Raw genomic sequence first — 23,760 nt, 5'->3', positions numbered from 1 at the left:
GAGGCCGCGGCCGCCGCCAGAAGCCAGAGGCTCAGCCGGCTAACGGTGAGAACCCCCTCAACGGTCGGTGGGCTGGTGAAAAGAAACCAGACAGTAGCGGTGGTCAGGGTCCCCTTGGCGGATTCTGGGCCCTGTAACGCTGAGAAACAGCCAGCATTCTCTGTTTCCTGCCTGCCTTCACGGCCTTGCTCCGTGGACGAGCCCGAGGGGCGTCCATCGTCCCCTTAGAGGTGTCGGAGCTTAACCCCAACCCCGTCTTTGTCTCTCAGGATGGCGAGCAGCAGCGGACCCAAGGCCGATTTCATTGTCGGAGGGAGATACAAACTGGTACGGGAGATCGGGTGTGGCTCCTTCGGGGACGTTTATTTGGCGATAGACCTCACCAACCACGAGGAAGTGGCAGTGAAACTAGAGTCACAGGATGCGAGGCAGCCCCGGTTGGTACATGAGAAGGAGCTCTATAATGTTCTTCAAGGTGGGGTTGGCATCCCCCAGATACGGTGGTTTGGTCAGGAAGCGGACTCTAATGTGCTCGTCATGGATCTTCTGGGACCCAGCCTTGAAGACCTCTTCAATTTCTGTTCAAGGAGGTTCACAATGAAAACTGTACTTATGTTAGCTGAACAGATGATCAGTAGACTCGAATATGTGCACACACAGAATCTGATACACAGAGACATTAAACCGGATAACTTCCTAATGGGTACTGGGCAGCAGTGGAAGAAGTTATTCCTTATTGATTTTGGTTTGGCTAAGAAGTACAGAGACAGCAGGACAGGGCAACACATATCGTACAGAAAGGGTAAAAGTCTCACTGGCACGCCTCCCTATGCTAGCATCCGTGCACATCTTGGTATTGAACAGAGTCGCCGAGATGACATGGAATCATTAGGATATGTCTTGATGTATTTTAATAGAGCCAGCCTGCCATGGCAAGGACTAAAGGCTGCAACGATGAAGCAAAGATGTGAAAAGATTAGCGAAATGAAGATGGCCACACCTGTTGATGTTTTATGTAACGGATTTCCTGTAGAATTTGCCATGTACTTTAAGCATTGTCGTGGGCTGTCCTTTGAGGAAGCCCCGGATTACACATACCTGAGGCAGCTATTCCGCATTCTTTTCAGGACCCTGAATTACCAACATGACTATGCATTTGATTGGATAGTGCTACAGCAGAAAGCAGCACAGCAGGCTGCCTCTTCAAGTGGGCAGGGTCAGCAGGCCCAAACACCTACAGGCAATCAGACTGACAAAACCAAAAGTGAAGTGAAAGGTTCATAAGCAGGAATCAAGGAACAGAGGACACAGAACAGGAGACTCGAGCAGCAAATTCATTTCCCTCTAAACTGGCTCTGGTCAGCAGAGATGGTCTCCTCTGGGCTGAAGGCTCTGTCATTAGTGAAACATGGTATCCAGTTTTCTATTTCACTTTTTCAAGTGGAAAAGTTCACTAAACGCTTGACACACACAAAATTGGTGGGAAAATTGTGCCTATGCCAATTTTAATTAAACTCTTTTATTTTGAACTATACTGCTTTGAGAGATCTCATTTCAGAAGAATAGCCTGTACAGTTGCTATGGTTGTTAATGCATTCTGAAGGTTTATCCATCCCTGGGGTTTGCAGGTTGTTCACTTAAAACATTCTTAACATGGTTGACTTCTTGTTTGCAAGCCAGCTGATATGGTCGTAATCAAGATTCCAAGTTTGAGCATATGAACAACTCTGCTTGCTTACTTGAGCTGGAAATAACAGCCTCTGAAGTGAAGACTTAAGAAAAACTTAGGGACTACTAGGTTATCCTTAGGACTCAGCGTCAACTCTATAATGTTCTTGGTATTTAAAAAACGCGTGTTTGTCACAGAATTTTAGTTAACATCTTAAACTGAACATGTATATATGTTGCTTACATAAACGTAGTCACTGTAAACATCAACATGACCTGGGATTTGTTTTTATTTTGAAATGGAAGCTTTTTGGTTTACAGATTCATTAAAAACTGTTAACTATTTCTTTAAAAACAAAAAACAAGCTCTAAACTTTTAGAATTGCTTGGACAGGGTTAACAGAAGCCCCTTTGATACTTAAATGCCATCTCCTAGTATGACCCTTGCCAATATCCACTGTCTTCTTTGCCTGGCTTTTCTGGCAGGAGAGCTATCTGCCCTTCCCCCATCCCTGTAGTTTCGATCAAGGTGCTACCGTCTCAAGCACCTTGCTTTCTTAGTTATTTTTTTCCTTCCCTAATATTTTGTGCTTCTTCTGTCCTGCCTGCCCCTCCCCCGCCATAGATTTTGTCCTTATGCAATGGGAATCCATGTATCTGCTTCCTTTCAAAACCACCAATTCCTGCTCTTGCTCCTGCCAATCCCTTTCCATTTCCTCCTCAGCTTCTCACCTGTCATCTAGAACCAGTCTCATTTTATTTCACACATGTCAAGAGTGACATCAGATTCTATACTCTTTGCTCATCACCCTATGTCTCATCCTCAGTTGCTAACTTCCTGGTGTTTGTGCTTCAGTTTCTCTTATAATCAGCTACTTTGAATGTTAATTGTCTTTGTTGTCCATGTGGCATTCCATTCTTTGAGGTGCTTGTTCTTATTGTTCTATCTACTTGTAACTGTAGAGTTTTTGTGTTTTCCTTGTTGATGAATACCTTGTTTTCTTTTTACAAGCTTTTTTCCTTCCATTCCCTCTAACTGAAGGGCCCTGTCTTCTGTCCTCTGCTCTTCCCTTCCTTAAGGGAATCTTCCATCCATTCTGAACACGTTCTATTTTCCTATTCTACTGACTCATATAGTGATCCCCTCAGTCCTTGCATTACGACTGTACCCTAGCACCAGAATTTACCTGTGTAGAGTGACAGTTCTCACAGCTGTGCAGTTCCTTCATTCTCAATATATTAATGACTGCAATCATCGTTGCCCAAATCAGATATTTTTCTCCAATATTCTTCACCCTGCAATTCCTCCTTTTTTCCTCTTTTTGAAATTATTTAAATACCCCCCGCTTTTTAAGTTTCATCTATGTCACCACAAAGCAAGTCCATGTTTTATCCTGGATGATTCTGTTCCTAATGGGATTAACTGATTCCATTTTTTAACAAGTTCACTTTAGGTGTTCATTACCTAAACCATGACATTTGTCTTGTACTCGCCTTATGAAATGAAATTGCAGTTACTCCCAGTTATGTAGTACATGATAATGAAACTTTCCTCTTAATGACAACAGGCCCGTTGTTTCCAAAAGAAACTTATCTTCCAACACTCATGTTTAACTCCAGTTTTCTTAATGCTTCCTACATAGGAAATTTCTGTGTCTAGGCTATTGATTATTTAGGGCTCTATTTAGATACAGGCTTCACCTGTTCTGTAAAATCGGGCCCTTAATCTCTCCAGTATCTAATATTCTTTTCCTTTTCTCACCCCCACCATCCCATAGAAACTCAGAACAAATAAAAACTTTTCCCCCCTTTATTTTAATTTTTAATTGAAAACGTTTGGAGAGATGATACATTCACAAAGATTGAAATTCAGAAAGTGTGAAAGAGTACACAGTAAAAAAAATCTCACTCTCACATCTACTCCCCAGTTCTCTTCCCTGGGGACTGCCAATGTTAATCATTTTTTACTTTCTTTCCAGACGTATTTCTTTACAAGTAATGCTTTTAGATTGTCTGGTATATGATTATTTTCCATCCCATATCTATGAAAAATCTTTAAGAATAGAAAAATAATAGTTTATTCTTAAATTTTCTAGTGGAAACATGGAGAAACCAGGTCAAGTACTGACATTAATAGTTTTGTGTAGATGTTTCAGTGGGTTTTTTTTTTAAAGTGTGTCAAAGAGAGTTCAAAGAATCAGATTGTTAGTAGGAAGGGGTGAAATGGCTTGAGAACAAAACAGAAATTCAGCCTTGTCCATTAATCACTCTAGTGAGGCAGACAGCTCTCACTCAGAAAGCATCAAGGTGGGCAGCATAGTGTCTTCTTTCAAAATTCAGAGAAAACTACGTCTCCCTAAAGTTGTGGTGAGACTGGACTAATTTTCAGAGCAGAGTGCGCTTAACGGATCTATGAATCACATATATATTTTGAACTGGCACAACAGAGCAGAAAGAGCCAAATTGATGGAAGAAGTGTATGTGGATAATTATTGGATTGGGGAATATGCTGGATCTTTTTTGAGGACATGTTCATGACTAGCAGAATGCAAACTCACATCCATAGCTATGGTTCCAGACTGATGACTCTATTTATGTGCTGATAAGGAAGTCTGTGGGCTCAGAAATGTTAAAGATAATTATTTTCAGCACAGGCATTAACTGTTTACATTGAATAGTGGTAGCTGTAACTAAATATTATTGGCTGTAGTGAATTTTGTACACATATACTAAATGAAGTAGAAAGTTGGAAGAAGTTCTCAATCCATGCCTATGAATCAGGATGCTTAAGACCTATAGAATAAATGAAATGAGGCTTGTGGATGTACAGAGCATAGCATAGGAGTGAAAGAATAGTGAAGTCTGGCAGAGATAAGGCAAAGTTCTAGATTTCACTATTTTAGCCTAACCAAAAGAAGAAAACAAACTGGATTTCATGATCTGATCAGGCTCAGTATTTTAAAATTTGGTATAATGGGATAATAGCATAGCTTATTCGTTCTACTTAGTATTATAAACCTATTGTATTTCATCTTCTGTACAAAGCATCAGTGGTTTCCCCTTCCAGCTGAGTTGGTACATTACTTAGGGTAAAGATGAGCTGCTGGAGGAACTAAATGGGTACCAGATCGTCTATGTAAGTGGAGACATGCCGTCTTGTTTTAATCTCTCCTGCATATGACCCATTCCATCTTGGGAAAATTATACACCTGTTCTGGGCTTTAGTTTCTCTTTTAAAAATAGGTATAACAGTATCTAGCACATATGGTTTCTGGGAGAATTAAATGAGTTTGTATGTGTGTACATACTTCTGTGTCACTTAGAACAGTGCCTGGCATGTCCTAAAAGCTATTTAAGTACATAGCATGTAGTAAGAACCATACCAGTGTTTTCTGTCGTCGTCATCGTCATCGTCGTCTCATCATCTGGTTTGCCTGTGTCCAACCTGGATCAGGTGCATGTAACTCCTCTATATTTGGCTAACTGTTTTAAATGTGAATTTTGCCTCCTTTTTCTCCTTTTAAGAGAGAAACATGGGATTGAAATCATACACTCGATAACTACTGTAAAAGCTTCATTTCACAATGAAAAACTGGATGAATTCAAGAGGAATTATTCATTGTTTCTTTTAATTAAAATGATTACTCATTTTAAATAAAAAACTGTGACAATGTGATAACCAGATAAACATAAGGAAAGCCAAAATAGACCTTTGTGTCATGTTGCTTTCATCAATAAGAACACATTGAATAAGTATAGAGATTGTGAACATAGGTACACTGGAGAAATAACTCACAGGATCCCATAGTTAGTTCATAAGAACAACCCCTTAAAAGTGATTCATTTGGGAATGGTTTGAAGTAAACCTTAAACTTACAAGGTCTGATATAAGTAACATAGGGAAACCTTGAGAAGATGATTGGTTGTAGTCAAATTCTACTTATTCCTTTTTCTATACCGTGTCAATTCTCATCTAAATGAGAAATTCTGTGAACCTAATCGGTGTGGGAAAGCCCTCAGCCAGAAACAAGAACACATTGCTCACTGAAAATTTCTTCCTGGGAAGGTAGCCTGTGTATGCAGTGAATGTGGAAAGGTCCTCACTCAGAAGCCACACCTCTTTGTCCATCCGATTAGTCGTGCTGTGGAAAAACCCTATGAATGCAATGAATGTGGTGAAACTTTGATTCATCAGCCAGTAGTGAGGTTGCATCAGAGAATTCATTCAGGAGAGAAACCCTGCATATGCACTGGATGTAGGCAGGCTTTTATCCCAAAGACCCACTTGGTTGCACATCAAAGAATTCATAGTGGACAGAAGCCATATGAATGCAGTGACTATGGGACATCTTTCCCTTCCAAATCAAATGCATGAGCATAGAAAAACTCACACAGGGAAAAAACCCATACCTGTACAAGATGTGGGAAGGTCTTCACCAAAAGATCAAACCTCCTTATATACCAGAAGACTCGGACTGGACAAAGAGCTTATGTTTATACTGAATGTGGAAGGGCCTTCACTTACAAGTCAGTCTTGGTGACACATCAGAGAATTCATACCGGTGAAAAATCTTATGAATGCAGTGACTGTAGTAAAATCTCTACACAGAAGTCACACCTCACTGTACACCTGAATGTTCATACTGGAGGGAAACCTTCTGTATGGACTGAATGAGAAACATCCTGAACTCCCTCATGACCACTCTAGTAACACCTCCCCACTCTTCTCTAATGCTGCCTTACCTTTGGTACCTTGTGAACCTTCCTGACTTCCCCATTCCTGCAGTGGTATATCTCAGAAGAGGGCTGTTCCAGCCTGAATTATCACCCTCTCACGTAATTGTATCTCTTAGTAGATAATTTCTCTCTTGCTCCCATGCCATATACTGCGGGCACCACTGTGGCACTGTAAATATCCCAGAACTCTATGTATCTCAGATCCAAACACTCTCCTATCCTACACTGGGAATCTTTCTGGACCAGGGATCAAACCTGTGTCCCCTGCCTTGGCAAGTGGATTCTTATCCACTGTGCAACCAGCGAAGTCCTTAATGAGTTTTAATCCTAGTAGTATAAAACATAGCATGCCTATTACTAAATACCTAACATAAAATCACATTTTGTAGAAGAACATATAATGAAAATTTCTGCTGTTCACTGTGTTCATGCAGTAATAGTCATTGTTTACTAAAAATGAGGACTACATAGACAGATGAATGGATAGAAAAGATGTGATATATACGCTTCCCGGGTGGCACTAGTGGTAAAGAACCCGCTTGCCAATGCAGAAGACGTAAGAGACGTGGGTTTGATCCCTGAATTGGGAAGATCCCCTGGAGTAGGCAGTGGCAACCTAGTCCGGTATTCTTGCCTGGAGAATCCCCATGGACAGAGAAGTCTGGCCTGCTACAGTCCATGGGGTTGCAAAGAGTCGGACATGACTGAAGCGACTGAGTATACTCAGCCATCAAAAAAGAATGAAATAATTCCATTTGCAGCAACGTGGATGGACCTAGAGTTTATTACACTAAATGAAATAGAGGAGGACAACTAGCGCATGATGTCACTTATATGTGGGGTCTAGAACATGAGAGTCCCTTGCACTGCAAGGAGATCCAAACAGTCCATCCTAAAGGAAATCAGTCCTGAATATTCATTGGAAGGACTGATGCTGAAGCTGAAACTCCAATACTTTGGCCACCTGATGCGAAGAGCTGACTCATTTGAAAAGACCCTGATGCTGGGAAAGATTGAGTGAGGGCAGGAGGAGAAGGGGACGACAGAGGATGAGATGGTTGGATAGCATCACAGACTCGATGGACATAAATTTGAGTAAACTCCAGGAGTTGGTGATGGACAGGGAGGCCTGGCGTGCTGCAGTCCACGGGGTCGCAACGAGTCAGACATGACTGAGTGACTGAATTGAACTGAAGTGAGAACATGACACAAACGAACTATTTCTACAAAATAGAAACAGACTCACAGAGAGACTTAGAGGACAGTCTTGTCTTAGGCAAGGGAGAGGGATGGATTGGGAATTTGGGATTAGCAAATACAAACTAGTATATATCCAATGAACTACCAACAAGGTCCTACTTCATAGCGCAGGGAACACTATTCAATATCCTGTGACAAACTATAATGGGAAAGAATACTTTAAAAATGGCATACAGCAGAAATTAGCACAATATTATATTAATAAATCAACTATACTTCAATAAAAATATTGATAAATATGAATCAATTTATCAGTGAAAATATTGATCAATATTGATAAAAATGAGGACTAAGTTAAGCCCTCTTAAGTCCTCCAGCTAGTTTGAGAACCACTAGAAACACCTTTCCCAGGCAGTAGAGTACCAGATGTTATGCTGGGAACTGAGTAGGGAGAACTATATCATACACACACACACTTGGCCCTGTAGCAACCCTGAAATGTGAAAAGCAAATACAGGTATAGGTAGGAAAGGTAAATTCTCCATAGGGGTGGGGGGCAGTTTAGCAGTGTTGGAGAAGCTTAAATTGGATGACAAGGAATGTAATGAAAAGTGCAAAAGTGTAGAAGTTTAAAAAACAAATGATGTCAAAGATGTGACATTCAGGGAAGCAAAATGAATTAAAAATCTGAGGACAAATGCCAGATTCCATCATAGAAAAAGTAAGCATTGTTTCCTTGATCTAATGGATCACCATGGAGGGATTATATATGCAGGGAAGATATATGAACTAAGTTTTGTACCTTTGAAGAATTATACTCACTGTTGCAATTGTATTTTATATTTCATCATAACATATTTTAAATGGAGATTTCTAAAAACAACATTAAAAGAGGAGCTGACCATAAACTGAGTCCTTGCACAGAATGTTAATTCCAGACTGAAAATGGCATATTCTAAGACCAATTTTTAAACATTTAAAAAAAATTTCCAGTTTTAGGCAGGAGTGGCTGAGAAATTAAAAATTATATATACTTAAAGTGTACAATGGTGTTGTTTTGATATAAATATAGTTTTTTCACTTTGACCTACCTAAGGCCCAAGTAGTGTCAAAAGTTCCAGAGGAAAATTCAAATGTAGGATGGTTTGCACCTATATGAAATGAAATCGTCAGTGAGGTGTGCACATGAAGAACCGTATCCACTGAGATCTGCTTTGGCCCTATGTCCTCAGCACTTTTGGCTGGTCCCAAGCCAGCGGTTCTCAAACTTGAACAGGTATCAGAATCACCTAGAGGGTGCGTCAGCACACATATTGCTAAACCTCATACCCAAAAGTCTGGTGTAGGACCTGAGAATTTGCGTTTCTGCCAATCTCTCAAATGACGCTGCCTCTGCTAATCCAAGGAACACACTGTGAGAACCATTATCAAAAAGACGGCTTTTTGTGTCAAGCCCTACTATAATACAGTTATGACAAGATTACTATCGACAACACTCTGTCTTTTTCATTAGGGCGACCCCTTGTCCAGTTTACACCTGTTATTCGGTATAACCATTATTACTACTATTAATGGCTGCAATGCACAGCTTGCGAGATCTTAGTTCCCTGATCAGAAATTGAACCCGGATCCTCAGCAGTGAGACCACAGAGTCCTAACTACTGGACCTCCAGGAAGGAAGTCCCCCAGCATAATGGTTAATGATGCCTCTTTCCCATTCTAAAGTGTCCTGATTTAGATGATAAAGTATAAGGTTAACACATCTACACTCCATAAGGAGATCAAACATGTTTTTGAAATTCAATTAGCATAAAACATTGACCTTGGAAGAATTGGCATATTTTATACCTGTGACCAATGCAAATCTTACAAAGGACTGTGTATCTTTTCCAGCTGCAGGTAAGAAAGAAACTTATAGCTCAATTTTAATTACTCTGCAGGACTATCAGGCACCAATGTCTACAGTCAAAATAGATGCTGGTGCTGACTTTGTTCATTCTCTCTATATCTCCTCTGACCTAAATTTATAGAGTCACACCTGGACATTTTGCTTCAGGGATTCTTAAAGGCCCCCTAAAGACACTGAGAAAGCAATGGGTGCAAAAGAAACAAATACAGGAATTAATGATAACTCATTAAAAATTTGGTTACTTCCCGCTTTCATTGGGAAGGAGCTTGGGTCTGTGAAGTCAGGAGCGTTGTAGAGATCAGACCCACCAGCCTGGAAACACCCACACTTCAGCTGGGGGTCGCATCCTGTGGGAGACCCAAGGAGCACCACATTTCTATGGCCACAAGCTGTGTATCTGTAACTGATATGATTGTGTGACACTTAGAAAAGGCAGGTTTCTCGCTGGGACCAAGTGTACAACTATCCGCTCCTAAGTTGTTAGGTATCTGTCCTTACACCCTGATCCACGACTTCAATTTCTATAAAACAGTCATGTATATGCACACATTTTAAACGCAGAAATGTCGCGACAGTGGTGTTAATTGTCAAAACCAAAACTATCCTTCATACATGTTTACTAACAGTATCTTGGTATTAAGAATTGTGCTACATGCAAAAACTCAATATTAAGAAACGGTTAAACTTGTACACAAAAGTATTTGCTGACAGAGAAATATTTAAGTTACAGTAAAGAGGAAAAAAAAGGTAAACAATTCCAGTTTCCATTTAAAGTGTGTGCATACATTAAAAACTCATGAGCAGAAACACTGAAACCCACACCCAGAAAAAAATGCCTGAAAGCATAAACATAAAAATGTTAGTAGAACTGATAGTTAGGAGGTAATAGAGTTAGTTCAATTCAGTTCAGTCAGTTCAGTCGTTCAGTCATGTCCGACTCCTTGCCACCCCATGGACTGCAACATGCCAGGACCCCTTGTCCATCACCAACTCCTGGAGTTGACTCAAACTCGCGTCCATGAGTCGATGATGCCATCCAACCATCTCATCCTCTGTCGTCCCCTTCTCCTCCTGCCCTCACTCAATCTTTCCCAGCATCAGGGTCTTTTCAAATGAGTCAGTTCTTCCCATCAGGTGGCCAAAGTGTTGGAGTTTCAGCTTCAGCATCAGTCCTTCTAATGAACGTTCAGGACTGATTTCTTTTAGGATAGACTGGTTGGATCTCCTTGCTACCCAAGGGACTCTCAAGAGTCTTCTCCAACACCACAGTTCAGAAGCATCAATTCTTTGGCACTCAGCTTTTTTATAGTCCCAACTCTCACATCCATACATGACTACTGGAAAAACCGTAGCTTTGACTAGACGGACCTTTGTTGGCAAAGTAATGTCTCTGCTTTTTAATATGCTGTCTAGGTTGGTCATAACTTTTCTTCCGAGGAGCAAGTGTCTTTTAATTTCATGGCTGTAGCCACCATCTGCAGTGATTTTGGCCACAGTTTCCACTGTTTCCCCATCTATTTGCCGTGAAGTGGAAACAGTGGCTGACTTTATTTTTCCTGATGTATGGATGTGAGACTTGGACTACAGAGAAAGCTGAGCGCCGAAGAATTGATGCTTTTGAACTGTGTTGTTGGAGAAGACTCTTGAGAGTCCCTTGCACTGCAAGGAGATCCAACCAGTCCATCCTAAAGGAGATCAGTCCTGGGTGTTCATTGGAAGGACTGATGTTGAAGCTGAAACCCCAATACTTTGGCCACCTGATGTGGAGAGCTGATTCATTTGAAAAGACCCTGATGCTGGGAAAGATTGAGTGAGGGCAGGAGGAGAAGGGGACGACAGAGGATGAGATGGTTGGATGGCATCATCGACACAATGGACATGGGTTTGGGTGGACTCCGGGAGTTGGGGATGGAGATGGAGGCCTGGCGTGCTGTGGTCGCAAAGAGTCAGACACGACTGAGCGACTGAACTGAACTGAACTGATGGGACCAGGTGCCATGATCTTAGTTTTCTGAATGTGGAATTTTAGGCCAAAGTTTTTTCACTGTCCTCTTTCACTTTCATCAAGAGGCTCTTTAATTCTTCTCTGCTTTCTGCCATAAGGGTGGTGTCATCTGTGTATCTGAGGTTATTGATGTTTTTCTCCCGGAAATCTTGATTCCAGCTTGTGCTTCATTCTCATGATGAATCTTCATTCCAGCATTTCTCATGATGTACTCTGCATATAAGTTAAATAAGCAGGGTGACAATATACAGCCCTGACATACTCCTTTTCCTATTTGGAACCAGTCTGTTGTTCTATGTCCGGTTCTAACTGTTGCTTCCTGACCTGCATACAGATTTCTCAGGAGGCAGGTCAGGTGTTCTGGTATTCCCATCCCTTGGAGAATTTTCCTCAGTTTGTTTTGATCCACACAGTGAAAGGCTTTGGCATAATCAATAAAGCAGAAGTAGGTGTTTTTCTGGAACTCTCTTGCTTTTTCGATGATCCAGAAGATGTTGGCAATTTGATCTCTGGTTCGTCTGCCTTGTCTAAATCCAACTTGAACATCTGGAAGTTCACGGTTGAAGCCTGGCTTGGAGAATTTTTAGCATAACTTTGCTAGCATGTGAAATGAGTGCAATTGTGCGGTAGTTTGAGCATTCTTCGGCATTGCCTTTCTTTGGAATGAAAACTGATCTTTTCCAGTCCTGTGGGGACTGCTGAGTTTTCCAAATGTGCTGGCATATTGAGTGCAGCACTTTCACAGCATCATCTTTCAGGATTTGAAATAGCTCAACTGGAATTCCATCACCTCCATCAGCTTTGTTCGTAGCGATGCTTCCTAAGGCCCACTTGCCTTCGCATTCCAGGATGTCTGGCTCTGGGTGAGTGATCACACCATCGTGGTTATCTGGGTCATGAAGATCTTTTTTGTATAGTTCTTCTGTGTATTCTTGCCACCTCTTCTTAATACCTTCTGCTTCTGTTCGGTCCATACCATTTCTGTCCTTTATTGTGCCCATCTTTGCATGAAATGTTCCCTTGGTAGCTCTAATTTTCTTGAAGGGATCTCTCGTCTTTCCCATTCTGTTGTTTTCCTTTATTTCTTTACATTGATCACTGAGGAAGGCTTTCTTATCTCTCCTTGCTATTCTTTGGAATTCTGCATTCAAATGGGTATATCTTTCCTTTTCTCCTTTGCCTTTAGCGTCTCTTTGTTTTCTCAGCTATTTGTAATGCCTCCTCAGGCTACCATTTTGCCTTTTTGCATTTCTTTTACTTGGGGATGGTCTTGATCAGTGCCTCCTGGACAATGTCACGAACCTCCGTCCATAGTTCTTCAGTCACTCTGTCTACCAGATTTAATCCCTTGAAGCTATTTGTCACTTCCACTGTATAATCATAGGGGATTTGATTTAGGTCAAACCTGAATAGTCTAGTGGTTTTCCCTACTTTCTTCAATTTAAGTCTGAATTTGGCAATAAGGAGTTCATGATCTGAGCCACAGTCAGCTACAGGTCTTGTCTTTGCTGACTGTATAGAGCTTCTCCATCTTTGGCTGCAAAGAATATAATCAATCTGATTTCAGTATTGACCATCTGGTGAGGTCCATGTGTAGAGTCTTCTCTTGTGTTGCTGGAGGAAGGTGCTTGCTATGACCAATGCGTTCTCTTGGCAAAACTCTATTAGCCTTTTCCCTGCTTCATTCTGTACTCCAAGGCCAAATTTGCCTGTTACTCCAGGTATCTCTTGACTTCCTACTTTTGCATTCCAGTCCCCTATAATGAAAAGGACGTATTTTGGGGGTGTTCGTTCTAGAGTTAGAGGTCATTTTAAGTTTCTTCTTTCTACTTAGAGCAGAGAACTTTACACTCTAAGTTACAAATGTTACACTCTATGTTACAAATATAAAACTTCTTAATATATCCATATATACAAATAAACATTTTATATATTTATATACATATATGATTCTATATAAAAATATAAAACACATTTAACTACTCCATATCCGTATAGTAAACAAAACTAACGTAATACAGTTTTGTAATACATACTCTCTCACTGAGCTGAGCCCCTGTGACAATCGCCTGTGTCTGGCGTTGAGCAGACTCAGGACCGTCAGCAGAGGGAGCTGTGGGGCAGGGGCAGTCTCCCTCGTCTTCCTCTGTCTACAGAATTTCAAGGGGAACTTCTAGCGGGAAAGCTGGTCTTGGCTGGAGTGTGGGGAGGGTGGAGGACACAGTCAGGAGACCTGGCTCCTGTCCACTACTGTTACAACCCCAGAAACCTTGCCAACTCATGTACCTTCTGAGGCCATTTAATTCATTTTTAGGAGGACGAGGAAGAACTAGAAGGGCCCTAGAGACTGTGCTCACCCTACTACCCTGCCATCCTCTAAGTTCCCCAAAATGGGATTTTTCTGCCCTAGATCAGGGTAGAGGGGAAGTCAGCAAATCCCCAAGGATCAGGAAAAAGGAAGCTCTGGTGGCGATCAGCTGAGCATGTGCACAGAGCCAGTGGGGAGTGCTGGACGTCAGGGGGCAAAAACGGTATGAAACTAAACACACATACACAAATGAATACATGTAAAAATGGGAAAATAAGAATAAGAGCAGTGTTTTCTATCAATGTCAATATGTTGGTTGTGATCATAGTTTGACAAGATGTTACCACTGGGGTGAAACTGGGTACTATGCCCTGAATGTCTGTGTCTCCCCCTCCCCAGATTTCATAGATTGAAATCCTTACCCTCAGGGTGATGGTCTAGGAGATGGGACCTTTGGGAGGTAATTAGGTCATGAGGTTGGAGTCCTCATGAATAGAGTTAGTGCCCTTATAGGAAAAGACATGAAATGGATGTGGGACACCAGCCATGTGTTTCTCACCCTCAGCAGGGGGACGGTGATGAATCTCAGGGGCAGCAAGTCTGGAATCTGCCCCACCTGCCCTTGCCCTGAGTCCCTAGTGCCAGGTCAGGGTCATCTCCTTACAGAATTCCTGTCGCTGGAGCCCTCTCCCTCCTCACCCCACACACACTGCCTTGTCCCTCTGTAGCCAGGGCTGGGGACCACTGGGGACTGCTCCAGTTGGCTGGCATCTTCTTGCTGGGCTCCAGGCCCCAGGCTCTCTTGCTGACAACTCTGGGAACCCCAGGTCAGGTGGGCACCTGTGTTTTCAACCAGAACTGCTGGGGCCAGAAGGGAGATTCTGCAGCCTTCACCATGAGGTCTGGCCTAGGGGCTCTGCAGAGACCCCAAGAAACCTGGAGAGACAGTGCACACATGCTCAGCTATTTAACATTCACCCCACAAACACTTCGTGCAGGCACTAAGGAGTAGCTAACTAGATTGGATACTATTGAAGAGAAAATTTGAGAAAAAAACCACTCTGCTTTATAGTCAAGGTGGAATACAGGGAAGATTATAAAATTTGGACAAAACTTAGTGAAGGTTTGAATCCCAAGACTCTCACATGTTAGCTGGGAGACTATGAAGAAGTTACTTGTTGACACAAGTTCTAAAGCCAAGAAAACATGCATATCTTAAGGAGTGAAATAAAGTACATGGGGGGCTTCCCTGGTAATCCAGTGGTTGTGATTTCACCTTCCAGTGCAGGGGTGTGGGTTCAATCCCTGGTCAGAGAGTTAAAATCCCAGGTGCTTTGCAACCAAAAAATATAAAACAGAAGCAAGGGCTTCCCTGATGGTCCAGTGGTTAAGAATCTGCCTTGCAATGTGAGGGACACCGGTTCAATCCCTGGTCGGGGAAGATCCCATATGCCTTGGAGAGACTAAGCCCGCGTGCCACAACTACTGAGCCTGTGCTCTAGAGTCTGAGAACCGCAACTCCTGAGCCCACCATGCAACTGCTGAAGCCCATGCACCTAGAGCCTGTGCTCCACAACAAGCGAAGCCACTGCAATGAGAAGCTGTCACACCACAGCTGGAGAGTAGCCCCCAGTCACCACCACTAGAGAAAGTCTGCATGCAGCAATGAAGACCCACCACAGCCAAATAAGAAAATGAGTAAATCTTTTTAAAGAACAGAGGCAATATGGAAACACATTCAACAAAGACTTCAATGGTGGTCTACATCAAAACAAAATTTTTTTAAGTACATGAAATGTACTTAATGGGTACTTAATGGGTGTGGTGTTATTCATGTCATGTCATGTCCGACTCCTTGTGACCCCATGGACTGCAGCATGCCAGGCTTCCCTATCCTTCACTATCTCCCAGAGTTTGCTCAAACTCATGTCCATTGAGTTGGTTATGCCATCCAACCATCTTATCCTGTCACCCTCTTCTTTTGCCTTGAATGTTTCCCAGCATCAGGGTCTTTTCCAATGAGTCAGCTCTTTGCATCAGGTGGCCAAAGTATTGGGACTTCAGCTTCAGCATCAGTCCTTCCAATGAACATTCAAGGTTCATTTCCTTTAGGATTGACTGGTTTGATCTCCTTGCAGTCCAAGGGATTCTCAAGAGTCTTTTTCAGCACCACATATCAAAAGCATCAATTCTTCAGTGCTCAGCCTTCTTGATGGTCCAACTCTCACATCTGTATATGACTACTGGAAAAAACCACAGCTTAGACTATATGGACCTTTGGCAACAAAGTGATGTCTCTGCTTTCTAATACACTTTCTAGGTTTGTCATGGGCTTCCCTTGTGACTCAGCTGGTAAGTAATCTACCTGCAATGTGGGAGACCTGGATTCGATTCCTGGGTTGGGAAGATCCCCTGGAGAAGGGAAAGGCTACCCACTCCAGTATTCTGGCCTGGAGAATTCCATGGACTGTACAGTCCATGGGGTCGCAAAGAGTCGGACACGACTGAGTGACTTTCACTTCACTTCACTTCTAGATTTGTCAAAGTTTTTCTTCCAAGGAGCTAGTGTCTTTTAATTTCATGGCTGCAGTCATCCTCTGCAGTCATTTTTGAGCTCAAGAAACTAAAGTCTGTCACTGTTTACATTGTTTCCCAATCTATTTGCCATGAAATGATGGGACCAGGTGCCGTGATCTTAGTTTTTTGAGTGTAGAGTTTTAAGCCAGCTTTTTCACTCCCTTCTTTCACCCTCATCAAGAGGCTCTTTAGTTCCTCTTCGCTTTCTGCCATTAGGGTGGTATCATGTGCACATCTGAGGTTGTTGATATTTCTCCTGGGGAAGAAATGAGCAGGGTGACAATATACAGCCTTGTCGAACTCCTTTCCCAATTTGGAGCCAGTGTGTTGTTCCATGTCCAGTTCTAACTGTTGCTTCTTGACCTGCATACAGGTTTCTCAGGAGGCAGGTAAGGTGGTCTGATATTCCCATCTCTTTAAGAACTTTCCAGAGTTTGTTGTGCTTCACACAGTCAAAGTTAAGCATTGACTAAATATTAGCAATTACTGGTCAATTGAATTACAATTAAAAGGCACATATCAAGGCAACTCATTTAACTTTCACAATTCTGACAATTAGTTCCAACTATTATTATTCTACCCATTTTACAGATAAGAAAATAGAGACTTAGTGATTTTAAAGTCATGTGCACTGCTGCTGCTGCTGCTGCTAAGTTGCTTCATTCATGTCTGACTCTGTGCGACCCTGTAGATGGCAGCCCACCAGGCTCCCCCGTCCCTGGGATTCTCCAGGCAAGAACACTGGACTGGGTTGCCATTTCCTTCTCCAATGCATGAAAGTGAAAAGTGAAAGTGAAGTCGCTTAGTCGAGTCCGACTCTTAGCAACCCCATGGACTGCAGACCACCAGGCTCCCTGTCCATGGGATTTTTCCAGGCAAGAGTACTGGAGTGGGGTGCCATTGCCTTCTCTGCATGTGCACTAACATCGCAAAACACGTGGAAAGACAGGATGCAAGCCAGATCTGTTCCAAAGTTCACAGTCTCAGCCACTATGTAATACTGCATCAAATGTCCAGTCCCTCACCTGCTCTCATCTATTGATAATTGGTTACCTGAGGTCCCAGATCCCTGAGAGCATGTCACTGTTACCTCTGGCTGATAGCACAAGCCACCAGTGACTGACTGAACCACATCAAATGCAGAGTGCTACTGAAAATCTAACAAAACTAACCAAACATCACCAGGGCCTAGGCTCTTAATATTAATTCATGTGGATTGTAAATTTCTTTTGCAAGTGGGAAATTAGCCTGGCGTTCAAAGGCCCCTCAAATAATCCCCAGCACACGATTCCAATAACATACTCCCACCAGGAATCCAATCATTGGTCTGTCTAGACAGCCCATAACTCATCCTTACAGTATCTGAAATGGACTCAAGGAGAGGCCAGATGCTGATCTTCCAAGCCCCAATTAACTTCCTCCACATGGTCACAATTCCTGATACCGATAGGACCCCAAATCACTGATCCCAGGTATTTTCAAAATAAGGCCCCTCAGAAGTCTCCAGTTGCTAAAGCTCCAAAACTCTTAGTTACTCGCTGACCACATCAGCCCTTCAATCATTATCTTGCAGAGGCCTTAATCACTAACTTCTACAATCAACAATTCCAAAGAGACGTCATTACTTCCCTGCCAAAATGCCCAAGTATTGTTTGCTAAGAGTTCCCTCAAATGCAAATTGACTGGTGACAAATTAGTAACCCAGCAGGACTTCCCATTACTGACACCATTAGGCCTGAAATCAGTGGTTCCTAACTGTGCCTACACATCAGTATCAAGCTAGGATCTTCTTCTTCTTTTTTTTTTTTTTTATTTTATTCTTTTCTTTTTTTTGCTAGGATCTTCTAAGAATGCTTATGCAGAGTTCCGCTCCTGAACAAGTGTAACTGAGTATCTGCGGGCCCAGGCATCTTTGTTTGTAAAAACTCCAGAAGAGATTCTGATGCATTGAGAGGAGTGGGAGCCATTCTTTTTGTCATTATCAAGCCATTATTGAATTCCTATGTTCAATAGGAGTATTAGAATGGTGGTTGTGGCTCAGCTGGTAAAGAATCCGCCTGCAATGCAGGAGACCTGGGTTCGATCCCTGGGTTGGGAAGATCCCCTGGAGAAGGGAAAGGCTACCCACTCCAGTATTCTGGCCTGGAGAATTCAATGGACTGTATAGTCCATGGGGTCGCAAAGAATTGGACACGACTGAGTGACTTTCACTTCCGCTTTCATTATTATTCTACAATTTTGGTTTCCTTAATGTTGGGTAACCTTATCCTCCACTCTCAGATGATTAATTTATCTTAAATTTTATTTTTGGCTGTTCTGGGTCTTCGCTGCTGCTTGGGCTTTTCTCTAGTTGTGGTGTGAGGGTTTCTGCAGTGGTTTCTCTTGTTTCAGAGCATGGACTGTAGGGCGCTCTGGCTTCAGTAGTTGTGGCTCCCGGGCTCTAGAACACAGGCTCAACAGTTGTGGCACATGGGGTTTATGGCATGTGGGATCTTTCCGGACCAAGGATCAAACCTACATCTCATGCACTGGCAGGAGGATTCTTTACCACTGAACCTCCAGTGAAGCCCAGGATCCAGTCTTAAATTTGATTTTCTCTTGCATGCATCTTCTCAGTATCAGACTTCTCTTACAACACTGGAATCCAGAGTCATTTAACATTTATGGACCATGGAGAGAAAAGGAATTCAATGTTAGCAGCCTATATCCTTCCCAAAGATACCCCATTTCTCAGCCAGAGTCAAAGAAGGTTAGTTTTAGACGTGAAATAATTTGAAGTGTTTCATCGATTTACCATATTGAAAGAAAACATTCAAGGAAGCTTTTAAATAAAAAGAAAATTGAATCAGAAGTGAGATCTCAAAAGAACAAAACAATGGGTATATATATATATACACACACAGACACGAGTTCACTTTGTCATCATGAGATCTTTGAAAACAACAGGAAACATATATATGTAAGTGTGTGTATAATCATAACAGAGGAAGAAAACATGACTGGGAATTTTAAATTAAAAATACTAGGTGTCTTTTTAAGCAGAAACCTAAAGAAAATATAAATGGCCCATAATAAAAAATTATCTTGAAAGGTCAAGAAGTATAACTGTTTGTCTTGCTGAAGAAAACTAAAAGGAGAGGGCATGTCTCTAAAGGAATAATAGAGATAATATTAACATTTTTATTTTAATATAATTGCTTTACAATGTTGTATTAGTTTCTGCTGTACAATGAATCGAATCAGCTATACGTATACATCTATCCCCTCCCTCTTGGGCCTCCCTCCCACCCCCTAATCCCACCCATCTACGTCATCACAGAGAACCAAGCTGAGGTTTCTCTGCTTTATAGCAGGTTCCCATTAACCATCTATAGCTATGGCTGAGAACCTGCTATAAAACACAGGAACCTTAGCTTGGTGCTCTATGATGACCAAGATGAGCAGGAAATAGCAACCCACTCCAGTATTCTTGCCTGGAAGATCCCATGGATAGAGGAGCCTGGTAGGCTACAGTCCATGGGGTCACAGTCAGACATGACTGATCGCATGCACGTGTTCACACACTCATGCATACACACACACACACACACACACACACACACGGTGTGTATATATCTAAATCATAATCTCCCAATTTGTCCCACCCTCCCTTCCCCCCTATCCACATGTCCATTCTCTATGTTTATTTCCAGGGCAAGAATAGAGATGCATATGAAGAAAATATAAATTTAATCATGCTTGATAGAAAAGGGAAGATATACCTTTAAAGATTTTATACAAGTTAAAATTCCCTGACTTAAAAAGTAAGTGGATTGGGGAGAAAGGGTAGGAATGATCATACCTGCATTAACTCATCAAAACTAAGAACAGAAAAAAAGAAAGTAGAAACTAATATAAATAGTAAACATGAAATAATAAGGCATAGAATTAGCATAGAATTGGTATAAGGTCAAGATTCTACGGGTTTCAGGAACGTTCATGACACAAACCATATTATCTAACCGCTGAGAAATTAGGTTAGAAATCAATTTTTTAAAAAGGATTCACTTTTTATTGCAAAGTAGAAAAGTGCTTCAAAGTGGTTACACAGGTGAAATGAAAAAAATAATCATAACTGAAATTTTAAAATACTTATTAATGAACAATAATGATAATACAATACAACATATCTTGTGGGTCTTAGATGGAAATGTTTAACCTTAAGGCTTAAATTAGAAAAGGAGGGGTTGACTAATAATTCACGGGGCATCTGATGTAAAAAAAATCCCATCATTGAATCCACAGTAGCCCTGACACCAAGGTAGATTCCCCCCATCACTCAGCTCAGAGTAGCCAACCAAACCCTCTCAAAATCACCCCGGACTGGCGCTAACCTGCAACCCCTGACAACTCCTTTGCTTCTGAGTTCCAACCTCTAACACCCTGGTATTTAGTGGAGAGGCAGGGTAAGGCGAAGGCTCATGCTCAAGAGCACTTGGGAAGCCATGTTCCCCAGTCAACAGGCCGCTTTCATGCAGAGTCCACTAGAGTTCCTTTACCCTTTGCAGATTTGCTGGGCTTCTAATATGACCGCACTCAAGTGTCATTGCTTCTTAGGGACCGCCATCATGGAAGGGTGTCCTTGCACTACAGTGGAAGAAGCTGTTGCCTCCAGTCTCACCCAGCAGGCCAGTGGGGCTGCCCTGGGAGAAGGTACTCTACCCTTATTTGGGTAGACTTCCTGGTGCAGGAAGGTCTTTGGGGATAGGCTCTGAGGGGCTGCTAAAGGCAATCCATGGGTGAGAGGGGCGCCATTACTAATGAAAAGAGTAAGAATAACCCAGAATAAGTCCAGGAGATACTATTATAGCAGAAACTGATAAAGGCTGCTTCTAATATGCTAGGTCTTATTCTTTTAAGCCCACTCAGCCATTTTCTCGGAAATGTTTCTGTTTTTCACTTAATTACATTTTTTGAAAATGATTATTTCTAACCAGAGCTGTACATTGCAGCTGGTGTTTGCTTCTCTGAGAAAGCACTCCCTTCTTTTGTAAGCATTCTTTATTCCAGAAAGAAAGTCACAGTGTGATAGCTTCAGTTCAGTTCAGTCCAGTCGCTCAGTCGTGTCCGACTCTCTGCGACCCCATGAATCGCAGCACGCCAGGCCTCCCTGTCCATCACCAACTCCCGGAGTTCACCCAAACCCATGTCCATTGAGTCGGTGATGCCATCCAACCATCTCCTCCTCTGTCGTCCCCTTCTCCTCCTGCCCCCAATCCTTCCCAGCATTAGGGTCTTTTGCAATGAGTCAACACTTTGCATGAGGTGGGCAAAGTATTGGAGTTTCAGCTTCAACATGAGTCCTTCCAATGAAAACCCAGGACTGATCTCCTTTAGGATGGACTGGTTGGATCTCCTTGCAGTCCAAGGGACTCTCAAGAGTCTTCTCCAACAACACAGTTTAAAAGCATCAATTCTTCAGCGCTCAGCTTTCTTCACCGTCCAACTCTCACATCCATACATGACCACTGGAAAAACCATAGCCTTGACTAGACGGAGCTTTATTGGCAAATTAATGTCTCTGCTTTTTAATATGCTCTCTAGGTTGGCCATAACTTTCCTTCCAAGGAGTAAGCATCTTTTGATTTCATGGCTGCAATCACCATCTGCCATGATTTTGGAGCCCCCCCAAAATAAATCTGACACTGTTTCCACTGTTTCCCCATCTATTTCAATAAACTGTGGAAAATTCTTAAAGAGATGGGAATACCAGACCATCTGACCTGTCTCTTGAGAAACCTGTATGCAGGTCAGGAAGAAACAGTTAGAACTGGACATGGAACAACAGGCTGGTTCCAAATAGGAAAAGGAGTACGTCAAGGCTGTATATTGTCACCCTACTTATTTAACTTATATGCAGAGTACATCATGAGAAACGCCGGGCTGGAAGAAGCACAAGCTGGAAAGAAGATTGCTGGGAGATATATCAATAACCTCAGATATGCAGATGACACCACCCTTGTGGCAGAAAGCGAAGAAGAACTAAAGAGCCTCTTGATGAAAGTGAAGGAGGAGAGTGAAAAAGTTGGCTTAAAGCTCAACATTCAGAAAACTAAGATCATGGCAGCTGGTCCCATCGCTTCATGGGGAAATAGATGGGGAAAACAGTGGCAACAGTGATAGCTTCAAGGTGTACCAAAACCCACCCAAGACTGCCTGACACCAACTTTGACCATGAAGAAGTTTTCCAAGAGGAAAGAAGAATGCAAGCTTGCATCTGCCCTACTCCTTGCCTGCAGCACTCCCTTCCCCTCCTGAACTATAAGACCCCCTTTCTATTTTTCCCAAGGGAGGGCACAGTCCTGAGGGCACTAGGCTACTGTGGCCTCCTTTGCCTGGCAAAGCAATAAAAGCTACTCTTTTCTACTTCACTCAAAAGCCTTTCTTTGCATTTCTATTCGGCATTGGAGAACGTGATAGCTTATGGTGAACGGTGTCGGATTCTTGATCTCCAAAGAAGTTTTAGCTTCGGGACCAGGGACCAGCTTGATCACTCAAGGGCCTTTGTGTAGCAGAGTTTCATTAAAGTATGAAAAGGGACAGAGAAAGCTTCTGACATAGACATCAGAAGGGGGAGTGCAGAGAGTGGCCCCCTGCTAGTGTTAGCAAGGGAGTTATATAGTTTTTAAACTAGTTATTACAATAAATCAAAAGAATCTCTCCAGGTTGTAAAGATCTTACTATACCCACTCCCGTAATTTACATTTTAAGATAACAGGATTAGCCAGAAGGTTTTCAGGAAGGAGAAACTGTCCTCAAGCAGGATACATTGTTATCATACAATCCTTAGCACAGAGTTTGAACCGAGTTGTTGTTGTGCAATCATCAGTTCTGGGCTTAAGGGAAAAAAACGTTTTATGTGACTAAGGAATGTAGAGAGAGGAAAAAAAAAGGTGTTTGTCCTTTCCTCCTCCTTGAGAATTCCAGACCCCTATCTCCACTTTGAGAGCCCCAGGCCCCTTTCTCCTCCTTGTGGACCCCAGACTTACCTGCCTAGGAATTGACCCTCTCATTCCCCCCCTTTTCCCTTAGGAGAATTATGTTGCCAAGGGAAAGGGGCATCGTTTTCATTCCATAACTACTTCCTGCTGTTGAGGGGCACGGTCCCTAAATTGTTGAGGCAACATATTCTCCTAACCCTAATATTGAGGGTTTCTGATCCAGGGACTCCAAGTAGTAGTTGGAGGAGGCTGTGGCACTGGTAGGAGCCTGGGCAATCATTTGTAATGTAAAAGCTTTCAAACAGTTAGAAACATATCCAGTTACACAGTTACAGATGCAGGGAGCAAACAGGAAAAACAGAACAATTAGAATGAT

General features: G+C 42.3%; 1 protein-coding gene across 1 annotated transcript; it reads left to right on the top strand.

The window, feature by feature from the left end:
• The first annotated feature begins 270 nt into the window (after positions 1 to 270).
• LOC133051814 (casein kinase I-like) lies at positions 271 to 1,284 on the top strand. The gene has a single exon (XM_061136450.1). It carries the CDS (start codon positions 271 to 273, stop codon positions 1,282 to 1,284), a length of 1,014 nt encoding a protein of 337 aa, XP_060992433.1.
• The last annotated feature ends 22,476 nt before the right edge of the window (positions 1,285 to 23,760 follow it).

The sequence above is a fragment of the Dama dama genome, chromosome X, assembly GCF_033118175.1.
Source record: "Dama dama isolate Ldn47 chromosome X, ASM3311817v1, whole genome shotgun sequence".
Taxonomy (NCBI): domain Eukaryota; kingdom Metazoa; phylum Chordata; class Mammalia; order Artiodactyla; family Cervidae; genus Dama; species Dama dama.
Note: the sequence above shows the minus strand (reverse complement) of the source record. Positions and strands in the feature narration are given on the sequence as shown.

Excerpts from the sequence above, each read along its gene's own strand:
- LOC133051814 (XM_061136450.1), top strand. The coding sequence starts at position 271 with ATGGCGAGCAGCAGCGGACCCAAGGCCGATTTCATTGTCGGAGGGAGA.